The sequence below is a fragment of the Pogona vitticeps genome, chromosome 2 (assembly GCF_051106095.1).
Source record: "Pogona vitticeps strain Pit_001003342236 chromosome 2, PviZW2.1, whole genome shotgun sequence".
NCBI classification, from domain to species: domain Eukaryota; kingdom Metazoa; phylum Chordata; class Lepidosauria; order Squamata; family Agamidae; genus Pogona; species Pogona vitticeps.
The window spans coordinates 161,090,527-161,105,889 of NC_135784.1; the positions used below are offsets into that span (position 1 = coordinate 161,090,527).

Sequence of the window (15,363 nt, forward strand, 5' to 3'; positions counted from 1 at the left end):
AATGAGCCAAACAATCAGTGATGCAGTGGAGATAACACTGGCAGGGTGCAAGACACAGGACTTCCTGAGTAGCAGGGACTACAACATAATCATCTCTTCCCCCTCTGAGTTCCCTGTTCCTCTGGAGCTTAGCTGCAAACCTCACAGGAGCTGGAAGATGATTTTTTCCCCCCCTCTGGAACAGAATATGGCTGAAAGTCATCCCTATTGTAATGCAAAACATTTGAGCACTGTTTGATCTTCAGTGAGCATTAACTTCTCTCTCTCTCTCTCTCTCTCTCTCTCTCTCTCTCACACACACACACACACACACACACACACACACACACACACACACACACACACACAACACACATACACACACATCTTATTCTTTTTGAAGACATGAACATATAACCCCCCCCTCCCCGGTGATTTCTTCTTTTTAACACCTCTGACAAGAAGAGGGCTGACCTTGGGGAGTGTCCTGAGAAGCACCTGGAGTTCCAGATTTAGCACTACAAAACCTAAATGCTATATTTCTTGGGATTGGGATTTTTTTGGACTCCAGTTCCCAGAATTTTCCAATGATTTCCCTGGGAGAATTGTGGGAGTTCCAGACCAGAGACTTGCATCTACAGACATCAACAGACACATGACTTTTGCTCACCAGGGATCAGAACCCAATTTAGTTAACGTGGTTGCAAAGGACAAACGTGTGCGCTCTCACACACCAGCGGGTTCCCTTTCATACACCTGATCTTATCTGGGTTTCAAAAATCGGTGCCGAAAGGGGGTTCTGCTAGATGGGAAAAACCACCGCACCACAGCCCTTCTGCACATGTTTTGTCCCAATTGGACTTTGTCTGATATAGTAAGAAAGACTTTACCATGCCATGTTATCCCAAATTCTTTTTTATTCATAATGTACTTTAATAACATCACACATGCCAAGAACTCAAAGTAGCATTATTTACATTTGTTTACTCATCTCCAGTGATAAAGATAGAGAAAATACCCTATACAGAGGTTAGAATATGGATTAGACCTCTTGATTTTCTGTTCACAGATGTTTCCAAAAAAAGGGCCATGTGTATTTCTCTCTTTGTGGTGCAGTAAAAATCAGTTGGGTTACTATCACTCCTTCCTCAGCGATACCAAGTGGGTGGTCTTACGAACTGGTGGTTATCGCAGAGCGCAATGATTTATCACTGTTCTCCAAGCTGGCAGTTTGAGCACACTTTACAACAGGAATACTGCTTTGTATGAGTCTCTCACTTTTGATTCTACAAACAGGCATTACCCAAAGATTTTTCAGTCACCCTACGCTGGCTCCTGGAGGTCTCCTATAATATCTATATATAGCTGACCTTTTGGGGTGGGAGAGGGAATACGATGTTCCTTAAGTGGCACTAGGATATGAAGTGTCTTAATGCTCTGGTTCGGCATCCATACAAGTCTCCCATGGGTTCTGGGGCATTCGAGGCAAGGAGATGAAGAGAAGAATCACTCCACAGATGAAGAGCAGGACGAAGGAAGTGCAAGCACAGGCGAAGGACCAGGAATAATAGTATTCGATCCAGGCCGTGTCATCACTGTCAACCATCTTCTTGACAGATTGCCTCATGACTTCCACAGATATGATAATGCACAAACCTTAGAGAGAGTGAAAAAACATCAGGGTAGAGGGTTAATAGCTGAGTGGAAAAATTAGCATAATTGGCTGAAATTTAGCTTCTAGTCCCAACCAAAATAAACCTCATGAATCAGTTGCTTTGATTAGTCAACATAGTCGAGAGAACCACCTGTCTAAAGATCAAATCAACATTTATATAAATCCCATGGATTCTATGGGCCCATACTAGTGGGAGACCAGCAAATGGGTCTGAAAAACAATCCTAATTATTAGTTGTTTACAAATTAACTTAGTCCTGGAATCTTCTTTCCAATTGCCCAGTATTGCAGGAACACGATAAGAAGAACTATGTTATATCAGCTTGAAAGCAAATCTATTCCAGGATCCCTGTTTCCACCACAATCAACTATATGAGAAGCCCACAATCAGGACCCAATAGCAACTCATATTCAAGAGTAAGGTACCTCTGACACTGGAGAAAAGATATAGCCACCATGCCGATTACCTTTTGACTACCTTATCGTTCACGAGCCCTGTGTGCATGTGCATAGTCTAATTGTACATTGCTAAACAGCACAACCTTACATTGATCTCTCCTCCAAAAAGACACAAACAGTCTGGTAATTGTTCTCTTGATACTGTACATCCAACACTTTGGCAAGGAAGCACATGGCAACAATTGTATGCAAGAAGAATATGACGCTAGTATCTTCAAGAGACCAGAACAAATAATTGTAGCTGAAAAGAGAAGGCACTCTGGAAGCTATGAAGCCAACCAGAGATGACAAAGGCAACTTCACAATCGGTGCCAAATATGTACTCTTCTTCTCTTTGTCTTTTTCTTATTTTTGAAGGAGTAAAACTTTGAAAAGTGAGCCAGCTACATAGATGATATGTTTCTCAGATTAGAAATAAATATTTCATTTTTGACCAGTCTCTTGTCATTCTCTGTTTGTCAATTTGATCCTCATTCCCATCGATTCCTATCCCCATCCTTTCTAAATATAATTCACACCATGACATCCATACACCTCTTATGGGATGTTCTACCTGAGAATGTGTAAAACATGGCCGCTGGCCTAAGGAGATAATCCATCTTTTTCCTGAAGGATAAGAGGACACAGATTGTTCCAATGATGGAGAAGCCGACACTGAAGATGGCAATGGCAGCTGCAGAAATGCTGTACTCTGGAAAGACAAAAAGATGGGGGGGAGTAATTTTTCTCAACAAGCAGCTGTTCCAGTGATGTTGGAACTGTGTCATTCATTTAAACATAGATCAAAACAATGCACCTTTAAAAATGAGCTTTAAAAAAGATAGAATTGCCTTAAAACAGTCTACAAGGTTCCTCATCCAGTAGTCATCAGGACTGGAAATAGAAATAATTTGTGTAGTTTTGCCTTTTGTTGGCTGTTCCTACCTTTTGTGATGGGGAGGTGATCTAAAACAGGAATTCAGAACAAAGAGTTTAAGGAAGAGGAGGGCTCTGAAGCAAAGCTCTTTTTTCATTTCTTGGCTTCCTCAGATACAGCTCCCCACGTGCCTTAGACCAGTGGTCCCCAACCTTGGGCCTCCAGATGTTCTTGGACTTCAAATCCCAGAAATCCTGGCCAGAACAGTTTATGATGAAGGCTTCTGGGAGTTTTAGTCCAAGAACATCTGAATGCCCAAGGTTGGGGACCACTGCCCTAGACATCCTAGCCAATGGTCAGAGACTCTGAAAGTTATTGCCCCCAAATCTGGAGAACATAAGAGAACCTCTCATCTAAAGATCAGCTAAGACATTACGCAGGGCACAAATTTTGAGATAGCTGGAATTCCCCTGGAGTGAAATTAAATACTGCTTGAACCATATGAGACAAATAAACTAGGTTATGCATATTATTTCCATAACCATAAGAAATAATTGCATCAATTTAGCTTCTTGCATAGTAAAGGTATTCCAGGGTAATCCTCTTCCATATTTTGCATATGTTGAAATACATCCCTTTGCTCTGAGGAGTGTGTTTCTAATGCAGCCTTCGTCTGGTGTCTTCTGGGAACATTTGGAGTACAAATCCCACCATTTTACTCAGAGTGACTGGACTTGTGTTTCAAGCCATACAGAGGGCAGTTTCCCTAGTAAGTGTGTGTGTGGGGGGGATGTTTGCTTCATAGCTTAGCTGCCTCATTTTAAGATTTGCTGCTGACGGATGTTCCAACACAGCAGTACTCGACATGGCATCACTGTGGCATGACATCCATATGAGAATGCATAGGAGCTGGTGCCCAAGCGTAGGGAAAGGACACAGCAGCCCGCGTGAGCCTATTTCTTTGGATATTGCTTCATTTACTGAAAAGTGTTGTATAAGTACTTTGAGACTATATGAGACCATGTTCCTCTCTTTGAGAAATCAGAAACTGAAAGTCCATTAGATGAAAACTGAGTGAATTGTCTGAATCTAAGGGATTCCCTTGATGAGGGCCAAGATATTATTTTCCTGCCTTTTGACCTACAGCTTTCTTCAAAACCTGAGGTAATAGGAGTCTATCTCAGGAAGAGTATACTCACTGCATATAAACAATTTGCTAAAATTCTTTGGGAAACCCTGATTTGTTAAAAATTGCAACAATTGTAAAATATGTTATTTTGACAGCTGATTGTAGGCAAAATTATTGCTGATTAATTATTAACAATTTTTGTTGCTTTGCTTCATTGCTGTCAGAGGCTAATCAGGAGTTTTGTCCATTTCATCCATTTTTAAGTAATTTGAAATGATTTTTGTTTCAACTACTGAACAATCAAATAATGAATTAACAAATAAATGTTATGACTGCCTTCAGTTGTTAACAAATGAACTGTTCTAGGCGATTTACTATCACAGGCTTAGCTCTGATCTTAAGGGCTCCTAAAGCTATGCATATTTAATATACAGAGAGATTTATAATGTATTTTTACAGTACATTAATATTTATTACTGTTCTAGATTACAAGCAAAACAAATGAAAAACATAGGCACATACGTGATACATAACAATGTATATAAACAAGTGAGACAATAACATTAATCTGCTGCTGAGATTAGATCTGTGGTATATTGCAGAGTTAGGAAAACCACGCAGTGCCTGAATGGGGAGGGTGATATATATACATATTAAATAATTCAAAATGTTGTGGATGTTCTGTGTTAATATGCAGATTTTACTCATTTTGTCTCTCTCCATTTGTTATTCAATGTATTAAAAGCTACAAAAAAGTGTAATTGGATGGCTGGAATATAAGGATGCTTATTTTTAGAAAAGGGCAAATATGTTTTATTGTACAGTGCTCTTTTTATCCTGTGTTTCCAGTTTTCTTGAATTTCTTTCCTGATCTTAAAAGCAGAATTGATTTGACAGAAGCAATCCTATGTCTAGCAGCGGCTCCCAACCTTGGGTACCCAGATGTTCCTGGACTGCAACTTTAAAAAACCCTGGCCAGCAGAGCAAGTTGTGGAGGCTTCTGGGAGTTTTGGTCCAAGAACATCTGGGTTCCAAAGCTGGGAACCAGTGTTCTATTCCTTTCAATTTCCCCTTTCCTCTGTACAAATAGCTGACCATCTTTGTAATCTCATGAATGCTGAACAGGAGATGAAGGTTCTATTCTGGTGTTGCTCTGCCATGCCGAGACATAAACTGTAAGCAAAGAAACAATAAGAAATATCACAAATGAGCCCAGCATATCATAATATTCCCACTGGTGCCTTACATTAAGGATAAACATCATCATTACAATTGCTATATGGAAAGTTACCCATTTGCATAAGTAAGGTTGTTTAACTACTGTAATTTAGGAGAGCTGCAGAAAAGAATTGTGCCATACAGTGCTAGTGTTGAAAAAAGGCGGGAAAGGTCAAACGACTGACAAAAAGCTGAGCAGTGCTTCCACCAGCAGCCGGTGACTCAGAGCCTGCCTTCCCTATTCATAAGACCCAGTTATCCATCAGTTCTATATATCCAACAGCATTTGGCCAGTGGTTCTGAGATACCTTGGCATGTTCCCTAGACCAGTGGTCCCCAACCTTGGGCCTTCAAATGTTCTTGGACTACAACTCCCAGAAGCCTTCACCACCATCTCTGCTGGCCAGGATTTCTGGGAGTTGGTCCAAGAACATCTGGAGGCCCAAGGTTGGGGACCACTGCCCTAGACTATTCGGGAGCTGCCATTTAAGGAATTCCACAGGCTAGTTCTGAACCTCACCTAGCAGTACAATCTTATGCATGTCTGTGCAGAAGGACGTTTGTGTTCAGTGGGACTGACTCAGAAGTGAGGGCACATGAGATCCTTTTTTTTTATAAAAAACGAAATCCACAGGTAGGCAATACAATATCTTTTTTGGATCATTCATAAAGTATGCAATATTTTGTGTTCCCTAGAACCTATCACCAGGATGGATGATTAAAAATGGGGGGAACAGCCATGCATGGACTGCCTCCCTCATCCTTTTCCTGTTGCTAAGCCATATCCATTTCTTCCTCACGCCCTAGGAAAGGCACTGAGTCATATTCTGGAAGCCCTCCTTCTACAGTCTTTTTTTTTAAAAAAACTTTCCTTTTGTTGGAAGCAACCTCCTTGATGGTTGAACTCGGCATTTAATTATACTGGCTGGGCTCCTACATGAGGTACCTTGCGGCCATAACAAAGAGAGTGCCTTCTTACCTCTTTGTGTTGATACTTCAAATATTTCCGTGCTCTCTCCTGAGACAAAGTGTGTGAAATAAGAGCAGTTGCGTTCTGAAGGGAAGAAAAGAGAGAAAACACCAGTGGATGAAAACACAGTCCTAACGGTTTTCCTTTATTATTTTGATCTTAGTTGCAAACTGAGAAAGATGAAAAGGCTGAAGAACAAGCAGCAAAATTCTACTCCCCCCCCACACACCTTCAAAAGTAAATCTGACTTCTCTTTAGCGAAGTACAAAGAGTTATAACTTCAAGGAGATTTCAGGGTGAGGAAGATGCCATGGCAGCAAACAAAGAATTTTGTGGCATATTGTGAATATGTCAAGTAAAAACCAAATTACAGTGACTGTAATAGAGTTTTCAAGGAAAGTGAGATATTTAAGGACTGGTTCCACTGTTGCTGCCCTCCAGCGAGTTTCCATGGTGGAGCTCAAATTCGAATCCAGATCTCCCGAGTCCTAATCTGTCACCTTGTCTACTATACTATGCTGCACATCAATCATAACATCTTAAACTTCTGTTTGGCATCAGCTTTAGTGGATTGTAGCATATTTATTCATGGCACGATGAAGAGATTCCTCAGTTTGTATGTGTTGGTTTTGTTTATTTAGTTCCTTGTTCCTCGTCTTTTAAAGCCCTGCATTTAAATAGGTCAAAACCATTTACTTATTCATTCAGGTTCCTATTGGCAGAAGGCTCCTTATATCTCAGAATTCAGGTCCTTCCCAGACCTACCTTCGAAGATCCTAGAAGGCAGGGATTTAAGTTGGTTTGTGTGTGTGTGTGTTCCTACATATGGCCAGAAGTTCTGCATGAAAGTCTATCTCTGAACTCTAACCCTTCTCCCAACACTGTTATCTTTTACCTAGCTGGTAGACATGCAAATCTGATATAGAACAAAAGAAACTAGAAGTGATATAGCACTTATAAGACTAATAATTTTTTCCATAAGCTTTTTAATGTCCCAGAACACTTCTTCAGATGAACCGAAGACCACAGGAGTGCACCCAGCAAGGTGTCAATGCAAATTAAGGAAAGAGTAGCATCCTTGCCAAGGGGACGTGGTGGTGCTGCGGGTTAAACTGCAGAAGCCTCTGTGCTGCCAGGTCGGAAGACCAGCAGTCCTAAGATTGAATCCACGCGATGGAGTGAGCTCCTGTTGCTTGTCCCAGCTCCTGCTGACCTAGCAGTTCGAAAGCATGCAAATGTGAGTAGATAAATAGATACCACCTCGGTGGGAAGGTAACGCCGTTCTGTGTCTAGTCGCGCTGGCCACGTGACCACGGAAGATTGTCTTCAGACAAATGCTGGCTCTATGGCTTGGAAACGGGGATGAGCACTGCCCCCTAGAGTCGGACATGACTGGACTAAATGTCAAGGGGAACCTTTACCTTAGCATCCTTGCCAATGAAGATCAAACCCTGCAAAGCCATTGGACTCTCTCCAGTTGTACCAGTCAATAGTCCAAAAGGTGTGGTTTATGTTTCCTCAACAGAAGCTAATATCTAGGAAAGGTAAAGAATTGTCTCTGCCATGCGGGACCTCCCTCCTCCGGCTTATCTTAAGTAGTGGCTGGGAGAAAAGAGGTGCAGCTAGGTTGCCTTTTCTTCTCCTTACAGAAGGAGATCCAACAGGCAGAGTCTAGCATCCAACAGCAATCCTAATTTGGTGGATAGATGTTATGTAATGAGGTAGCTGCCTAGAAATGCTGTCTTCTTGCTTACCATCCATAAATAAGCCTTTTGAGACTTTTTGAGTAATGATCTTTCTTTTTCAATGATGACAAATATCTTGCACTCAAGGTTGAGAGCAGGGTAGGACTGCTAACCTTTTTTGACAGGCCTTTCTGCTGTACAGAATTGCCTCCAAAGGCAGAAAATCCAAACTGTGTTCTCATATCCCCATGGACCTGAATATACAGTACAAACACTAGACAATTTAAGATGGTGCCTCAAACCCTGTTGCCTCCTGTACTTCTGACAAAGCCTCTCTGTGTGTATGTGTGCTGTCAAGTCGAATACAACTTATGGTGACCCTTTCCAGGATTTTCTAAGTAGAGTATAATCAGAAGTGGTTCACCCTTTCCTTCTTCCGGGCGTGCCCTGGGACTGTGCAGGTTGCCCAAGGTTGCACAGGCTGGCTCTTTTGCTGGGATGCGCAATGGAGAATTGAACTCTCAACCTCTGGTTTTGCAGCCTGATACTTAAACCACTGAGCTACCCAGCCAGCTGACAGAAATCTAAGGAACAGAAATAGAATGGATGAAAACCTCTGAACGTTTGAGAAATTCAGTGAGAGAAGGTAAGGGACAGAAAAGCTTTTCCTGTAGAACTCTTGTCTGTTGAGATACTCTTAAATACTGGGATGTGAGCTGAAATTTTTTTTTTTTTAAAAAAAACCTCACAACTAATATTAAGGGAAGTCCTATTTCTAAACATCCCGTAAAATTATGAGACTATATCAGGAATGTGAGGCAATTCAGTAAGTTAAAATGCAAGACTGAATCTAAAATTTAGCAGAAATAACAACAGAGGGAAATGGAAATGCTTTTATAAATGACCAAGAGGCCAGTCTCTGAGGGTGGAGGCTACTCTTTGTAGAAGCAAAGCTTTAGAATGTGATCCTTTATTTCCGGTTTTCCTTTCTACTTGTTCTACAAAAGAAGAAAAAATGTCAGATGACCAAAGGAGAGAAAGGTTCCTGTACCTTTTAAAGTATGAGGAAGAGGGAAAAGCCAAAGCTTTTCATATCCTAGTAGAATAACTCCTGCCTGTGCAGAAAATACTAATGGCCTAAGCAGTAGGCAGTCATTGGACTCCCTCAAAATATTCTGCTACAGCCCTGATGCTATTTAGCTGGTCTCTTCTGCACTATGTAGCTTGGGTTTTCAAGAGATTTGCCTCTCTTAGGTAAAGGTAAAGGTTCCCCTTGACAATTTGTCCAGTCGTGTCTGACTCTAGGCAGCTGTGCTCATCTCTGTTTCCAATCCATAGAGCTAGCGTTTGTCTACAGACAATCCTCCGTGGTCATGTGGCCAGCATGACTAGACACGGAATGCCGTTTACCTTTCAAGCGAGGTGGTACCTATTTATCTACTCACATTTTTGCATGCTTTCGAACCACTACGTTGGTGGGAATTGGGACAAGCGATGGGAGCTCACTCCCTTATGTGGATTCGATCTTACGACTGCAGGTCTTCTGACCTTGCAGCACAGAGGCTTTGGCGGTTTAACTCGCAGTGCCACCACGTCCCTTTTGCCTCTCTTAGCCACCTACAATCTAAATAACAACCCAAGAAGGAACCCTCCCTTGGCAACCCAAGGGCCTTTTGTATATTGCTGTACTCCATTTCTCATCAGCCCCGTGCAGCCTGACAAAGGGTGAAAAATGATGAGAGCAATAGTTTATCAACATATAGAGGGGGAGTGGAGGATCCCTGGTGATTTTGGAGTAGATGATTTTCTGGCCTCTGGATCCTCTCATGGGACCTTACAGGACACTTAAAATGCCCCAAGTGGCAACAAATAAAAGTCCACTACCAGTTCTGGGGAAAAATATATATATTAATTTTTGTTTTTAAATAGAGAATGTATGCTGTATGTTTGGGGGTGTCTAGCTGGTTTAAAAGTTGGAGTCTTCCTGAAGTAGTATTTTGCCTTTTTCTGCTGGAAAAAGAGGGACTGGAGGAAGGCTGGCAGCCACTTGCCCCCTCCCTGGCTACACTTTGCCCACCCCTGACCTAGAAGGTCCACAGGATTGCCAGCCTTGACATAGCTTAATGCAGTGGCGCTCAACCTTTGCTCCTTCCCAATGTTTTAGACTTCAATTCCCAGAAGCGCTGGTCATGGGCCATGCTTGGTGGGGCTACTGGGAGTTGAAGTAAAAAAAGATGTGGAGGGACAAAATCTGAGAATCTCTATTTTGGGTTTTTTTTCTCTGGATGTTTGTGAACATACTCTAACTCAGAGAGAGGATCCCCTCTAGAATAAGATGCAGAGCCAGCCGCCATGGTGCATTCACCTTCCCAGACATGTTTTCCTAGGGCATTTGCTTTCAGCAGCTTTGCACAGTTCATTGGACTTGGTTGGACATTGTTTTTGTTTGCCTAGTTCAGACTTTATCTTTACTGGTCAGAAAAGCAAGCTGGCTTACAACCATGATGGGACTTTTGTCCCGTTAATATAGAAGAGGAAAACAACAGTCTGGCACATTCTGTTATCGGTGCTGCTATGTATCTAAATCGTGTAATGAGTTTATAAACTTGTTAAATAGCGTTTCTTTAGCACAAGTTTTGGAAGACTAATCCTTTCAGCCTAATGCAAAATTCCTACATGGTTATTTAGAAAAAATGTCACAAGTGCCAGGCGTATTCACACATTTTCTTGTTCTCTGCAATTTTCTGAGTCTAGCCCCGCCAAATCAGACTGTTGACTTCTCTTTACATCAGCAAAGCTTCCAAACTCTAGAAAAACAATTCCATTTTATTTTCCCTCTTCCTTGGCTTTTTTGACCCTTGATTTGCACAGAAAATTGGCAAACTCCATGCAATATAATGTTATTTTCCACATAATCCTGTGCAGGAAAGATGCCATTCTGCACAAGTGTTGATATAATCCTGTACAACCTGATGTTCCTTCTGCCCTTTCCTGGTGAATCCTGTGGTGGAGGTGGGGATAACATTCTGCCCCAGGAACTGTACTAAGCAGTTTGGTGCTTCTTCCAGAAAAAGTGGCCACAACGTTTCCGAGAAGCCATGCAAGATTTCTTGGAGGGGATTTTTTTTTTCCCTGGGAAAATTTTTCTCTCTTAGAACAAGAGTCTGTAAGAGTCAGATCGCTCATGTTTCCCTTCACGAATACACTAAGGACCTCAGATACTCAAATGCGCCAAGCAGTGCAGCTGCATTAGTAGCAAAGTTAGTCTTACTGGGTAGAACATGGCCCTCTAGATGATTTGGATTTTAATCTCCAGAAATCCTGGATTCTGTGACATGAAGAAGGGCAACAAGAATGATCAGGGGACTGGAGAACAAGCCCTAGAAGGAAAGACTGAAAGAACTGGGCATGCTTAGCCTTGAGAAAAGAAGACAGAGAGGATATATGATAGTACTCTTCAAATACATGAAAGATAGTCTTACAGAGGAGGCTCAGGATCTCTTCTTGATCATCCTAGAGTGCATGACATGTAATAATGGGCTCATGCTACAGGAAACCAGATTTAGGCTGAATATCAGGAAGAACTCTTAGAATAGTACCACAATGGAACCAATTAACTCGGGAAGTGGTGAGCACTCCAGCGCTGGAGGCATTCAAGAACAAACAGGACAATCATCTGTCAGATCTCCTTTGACTTGGATTCCTGCACTGAGCAGGGGGTTGGACTCAATGGCCTTATAGGCCCCTTCCAACTCAATTATTCTATGATTCTATGAAGGCCAAGTTATTTGGGGCAAAACACTGGGCAGCATGGAAAATTCCAGATTCTGATCTCATTTATTGGAGATCCGTTTCAGTAACATTGTACTTTAGAGAAGACCAGCATGATGTAGGGGCTTATTTATGAGTTAATATGAATATGACTGCTCTGTGAGCATCTTCTGATATTCTCTGTCTCTAGTTATCTAGCACAAATACTTCTACAGTAGGTAACTGGGTTTTTTCCCTCTATAAATCCTTAGTATGGATGAAGAAGGAAGATCATCCATGGAGTTTAAGGAGGCCACGGTATTTACTGACAGTAAATTGTACAAAAACTGGGTCAGTGGGATCAGCACAACCATATTGCCACCTGTTCCATAATCCAGCCCCTTAGTAAATAAAGACATTGCATGCATAGTCACAAGCCAGCTTCAATTGTGCTCCAAGGGTATAAATTAGGGTATTAGATGGGTGTTTTCCCAACTGTTTCTGCTATTTTTCTCATTTCCATTTTCCTCTGTTCCACTGACTTCATAAAGGTTCCCCTTGACAATTGTCCAGTGGTGTCCGACTCTAGGGCGTGGTGCTCATCCCCGTCTCCAAGCCGTAGAGCCAGTGTTTGTTCACAGACAGTTTCTGTAGTCATGTGGCCAGTGCCACTAGAATGCTGTTACCTTCCCACCGATGTGGTCCCTATTTATCTACTCACATTTTTACATGCTTTCGAATTGCTAGGTTGGCAGGAGCTGGGACAAGCGACGGGGGCTCACTCCACCACGTGGATTTGAACTGCTGGTCTTTTGACCTTTCAGCCCAGAGGCTTTCTGTGGTTTAACCCACAGCACCACCATGTCCCTCACTGACTTCATGATTATGGCTCATAAGACTGCAGCAATGGTCATGTGCTGGCAAAATGAATCAACATTCTATAAGACAATTCTAAAAAAGTGTACAGCCCAAACAAAAAGTATAACATTTAAATTACATTTCAGGTCATAACCAAATTCAATGCAGTTGTAGCAGATAGCCTGCTCTTGCTCTGTACCAAATATGGGAAAATTTGAATAAATGGTTTCCAAGTTACAAGTTTATTTAAACAAAGCCTTTAACACCCCCTCCCCCATTCAGAAATAGACAACCGCAGATGTTCCAAGATTTAAAATAATTCATATAAATTGAAAATATTAATTTGTTTATCTTGAAAGAGAATGGTTGCCCCCACCTGCTATTTGGAAAGAATTCAGGCTGCAGGGGCTGAAATATTGATCCTCAAAAAATGCGTCTCAAATGGGAAAAAAATAGTGACTTTGTTATACCCTGTTTCCCCTCAAATAAGACCTAACCTCAAAATAAGCCCTAGTATGATTTTTCAGGATGCTCGTAATATAAGCCCTACCCCCAAAAATAAGCCCCAGTTAAGTGAAACCCTGCCCTCTACCATTGTGCAGCAACCAGAAGAAGATGACATGACTGTATTTGAATAAACGTAAATTGTTGTACATGAAAAAAAAATAAAACATCCCCCGAAAATAAGCCCCAATGCATTTTTGGAGCAAAAATTAATATAAGACCTTGTCTTATTTTCGGGCAAACAGGGTAAGATTGAGCATGTACGGAAAAGGCTTGCCAGCAGGAACATTACAAAGTAAGTGTGTTATCGCAGCCCTGACGGTTGCTTTATGTTTGGGTAAAAAGTGGTTAACTGATAAAAAAAAGTAGCCAAGTTTTGGAATTTTCCCCTGCTTGGTGTCTCTTTGTCAATGGTAATGAGCACAAGAGGATATCCCATAGAGCATCTTGACTGCTGCCATTGGTGCTGTCAACATTCAGGCTGCCTTTTGCTATGCAAAGTTTGGCATCCTTTTTCCTGCTGGCAATGAGGGCATGATAATGTGCAGCAATAATCGGCACTTTCCTGGCATTCTGAATGGTAGATACAGAACCACAGTATTCCACATTCATAAACCAGAGTTTTTTTTTTAATGAATTGAAGTATGTGGTTGAGCAGTTAAATATTAATCTTGTGTGACAGTTGATGATACAAAGGCAAAAGAAGGAATCTTTAAAAGTTAAGATCAACCTGTGTAAACAGAAATTCTTCCTTTTGGAAGCTGGGTGGTGGGGAAAATATGCAATATGGAAAAATCTATATAGGAAGAACTTAGGCTACACAATTGTCCTATACAATGGGCAATAGAACAAAGATTCAGTGAGTATAATGGGACATACAGCAGGCACTGGCATGTTGAATAAACCAAATATATTACTATAAGGATTCATCAAACTTGAACCAGAGGAATAGCCTCCTCCACCCAGTTTATTACTGCCAAGGATTTATGGCCTGCAGAATGTCACCTCTGGGTTCAGTACTACCGAACACTTCATAGAAAGCATGTGAAATGGCTTTCCCCACCCCCATGCCAACCTTTCCCATATGTCAGCTTCTGGCTTAACCTGCTTTGTTGAACTCTGAGATGCCTTCCACTACACCCTCTCTGAGCAACATTAACACCTCATTCCACTCTGAAGAGCTTTTCTTCTCCTTCCTCATGAACTGGCACCCTGCCCAAATGAGAGGGTTCCCTGAGCATCTGTCAGCCAGGCAAGAAGAACAGTGATTGGCACAAAGTGAGAGGAAAGTGTGGCGCGGGCAGAGAGCAACATCTACAGCAGCACACATATATACATATACATACATACTGTACATACATACATACATACATACATACATACATACATACATACATACATACATACATACATACATACATACATACATACATACATACATACATACATACTGTATATTCTGTCAAATGTTTTATAGATCAATTGCTTTTTAAACACTGTAATGAATTGCTAGTATAGAATAAAAGAATAACTATCAGATGCAAGAATGTGTTCCCTCAATGTGCATTCATGGTTGTGTAGGCGTCATAGTTACTGTTTATGCCATTCTTCAGTACATCATTTAATCTTTAGTGCTTTGGTTGATTAGCAGTAGCAGAACAGCAGTAAGGTTAGCAAAACAGAGCTGGCATTTGAGTGTGTTGATACAAAGCATATTGCTCTGGTTTAAATATCAATCCTTGACAGTTTTTTTTTTCAGCTGCAACATGTTCATGACCAAATGTATAACACTATATTGTTGTAAACAGCAGCACCTTGAGTACTGAGTGAGGTTTTTTCATTCTAAACTATGAAGAGAATGTGATTTATAGGGCAAGAGCAAGGGGCTGGAACCAGACTGGTGCTTGCAGAAGGATTACGTAACTTGCTGTAGCGACTTGCAGCTAATTAACAAGGTATGTGTTTTGGTTGTCTGCCTACTCATGAGCCCTAGTGTGCAACCAAGATATGCCCTGGCACCTTATCAGTTAGCTGCAACGAGCCATTCCAAGTTACATAAACATCCAGCAAAAATTCTGGCCAATATTTGTGGACAGAAAGGTGGGGAAAAGACCAAGATCTAAGGAATACCATCTAGTTCTACCAAGGCCAGCCTTACCATTAGACAAGGTGAGGTGACATCCTCGGTCACAGAAATAGGATGTCATAAAAAGCCACCAAATTTGTTCAGTTAATATCCTGTTGAAGATTTACATGCATGTGGAGCTCCCACTGTGGAAGC

The 15,363-nt window shown here is 41.5% G+C and overlaps 1 protein-coding gene across 1 annotated transcript in view; it reads right to left on the reverse strand.

Moving 5' to 3' along the window:
* Window positions 1-878: 878 nt before the first annotated feature.
* CACNG1 (calcium voltage-gated channel auxiliary subunit gamma 1) overlaps window positions 879-15,363 on the reverse strand; it is a 41,626-nt gene continuing 27,141 nt past the window's right edge. Inside the window, exons 2-4 of the mRNA XM_020811194.3 lie at window positions 6,295-6,369; window positions 2,666-2,803; window positions 879-1,635 (exon numbers count right to left, since the gene is read on the reverse strand). Of these exons, the coding sequence (XP_020666853.1) occupies window positions 1,409-1,635; window positions 2,666-2,803; window positions 6,295-6,369 (440 nt within the window). The 3' untranslated portion in view covers window positions 879-1,408. The remainder of the gene's footprint in view (window positions 1,636-2,665; window positions 2,804-6,294; window positions 6,370-15,363) is intronic.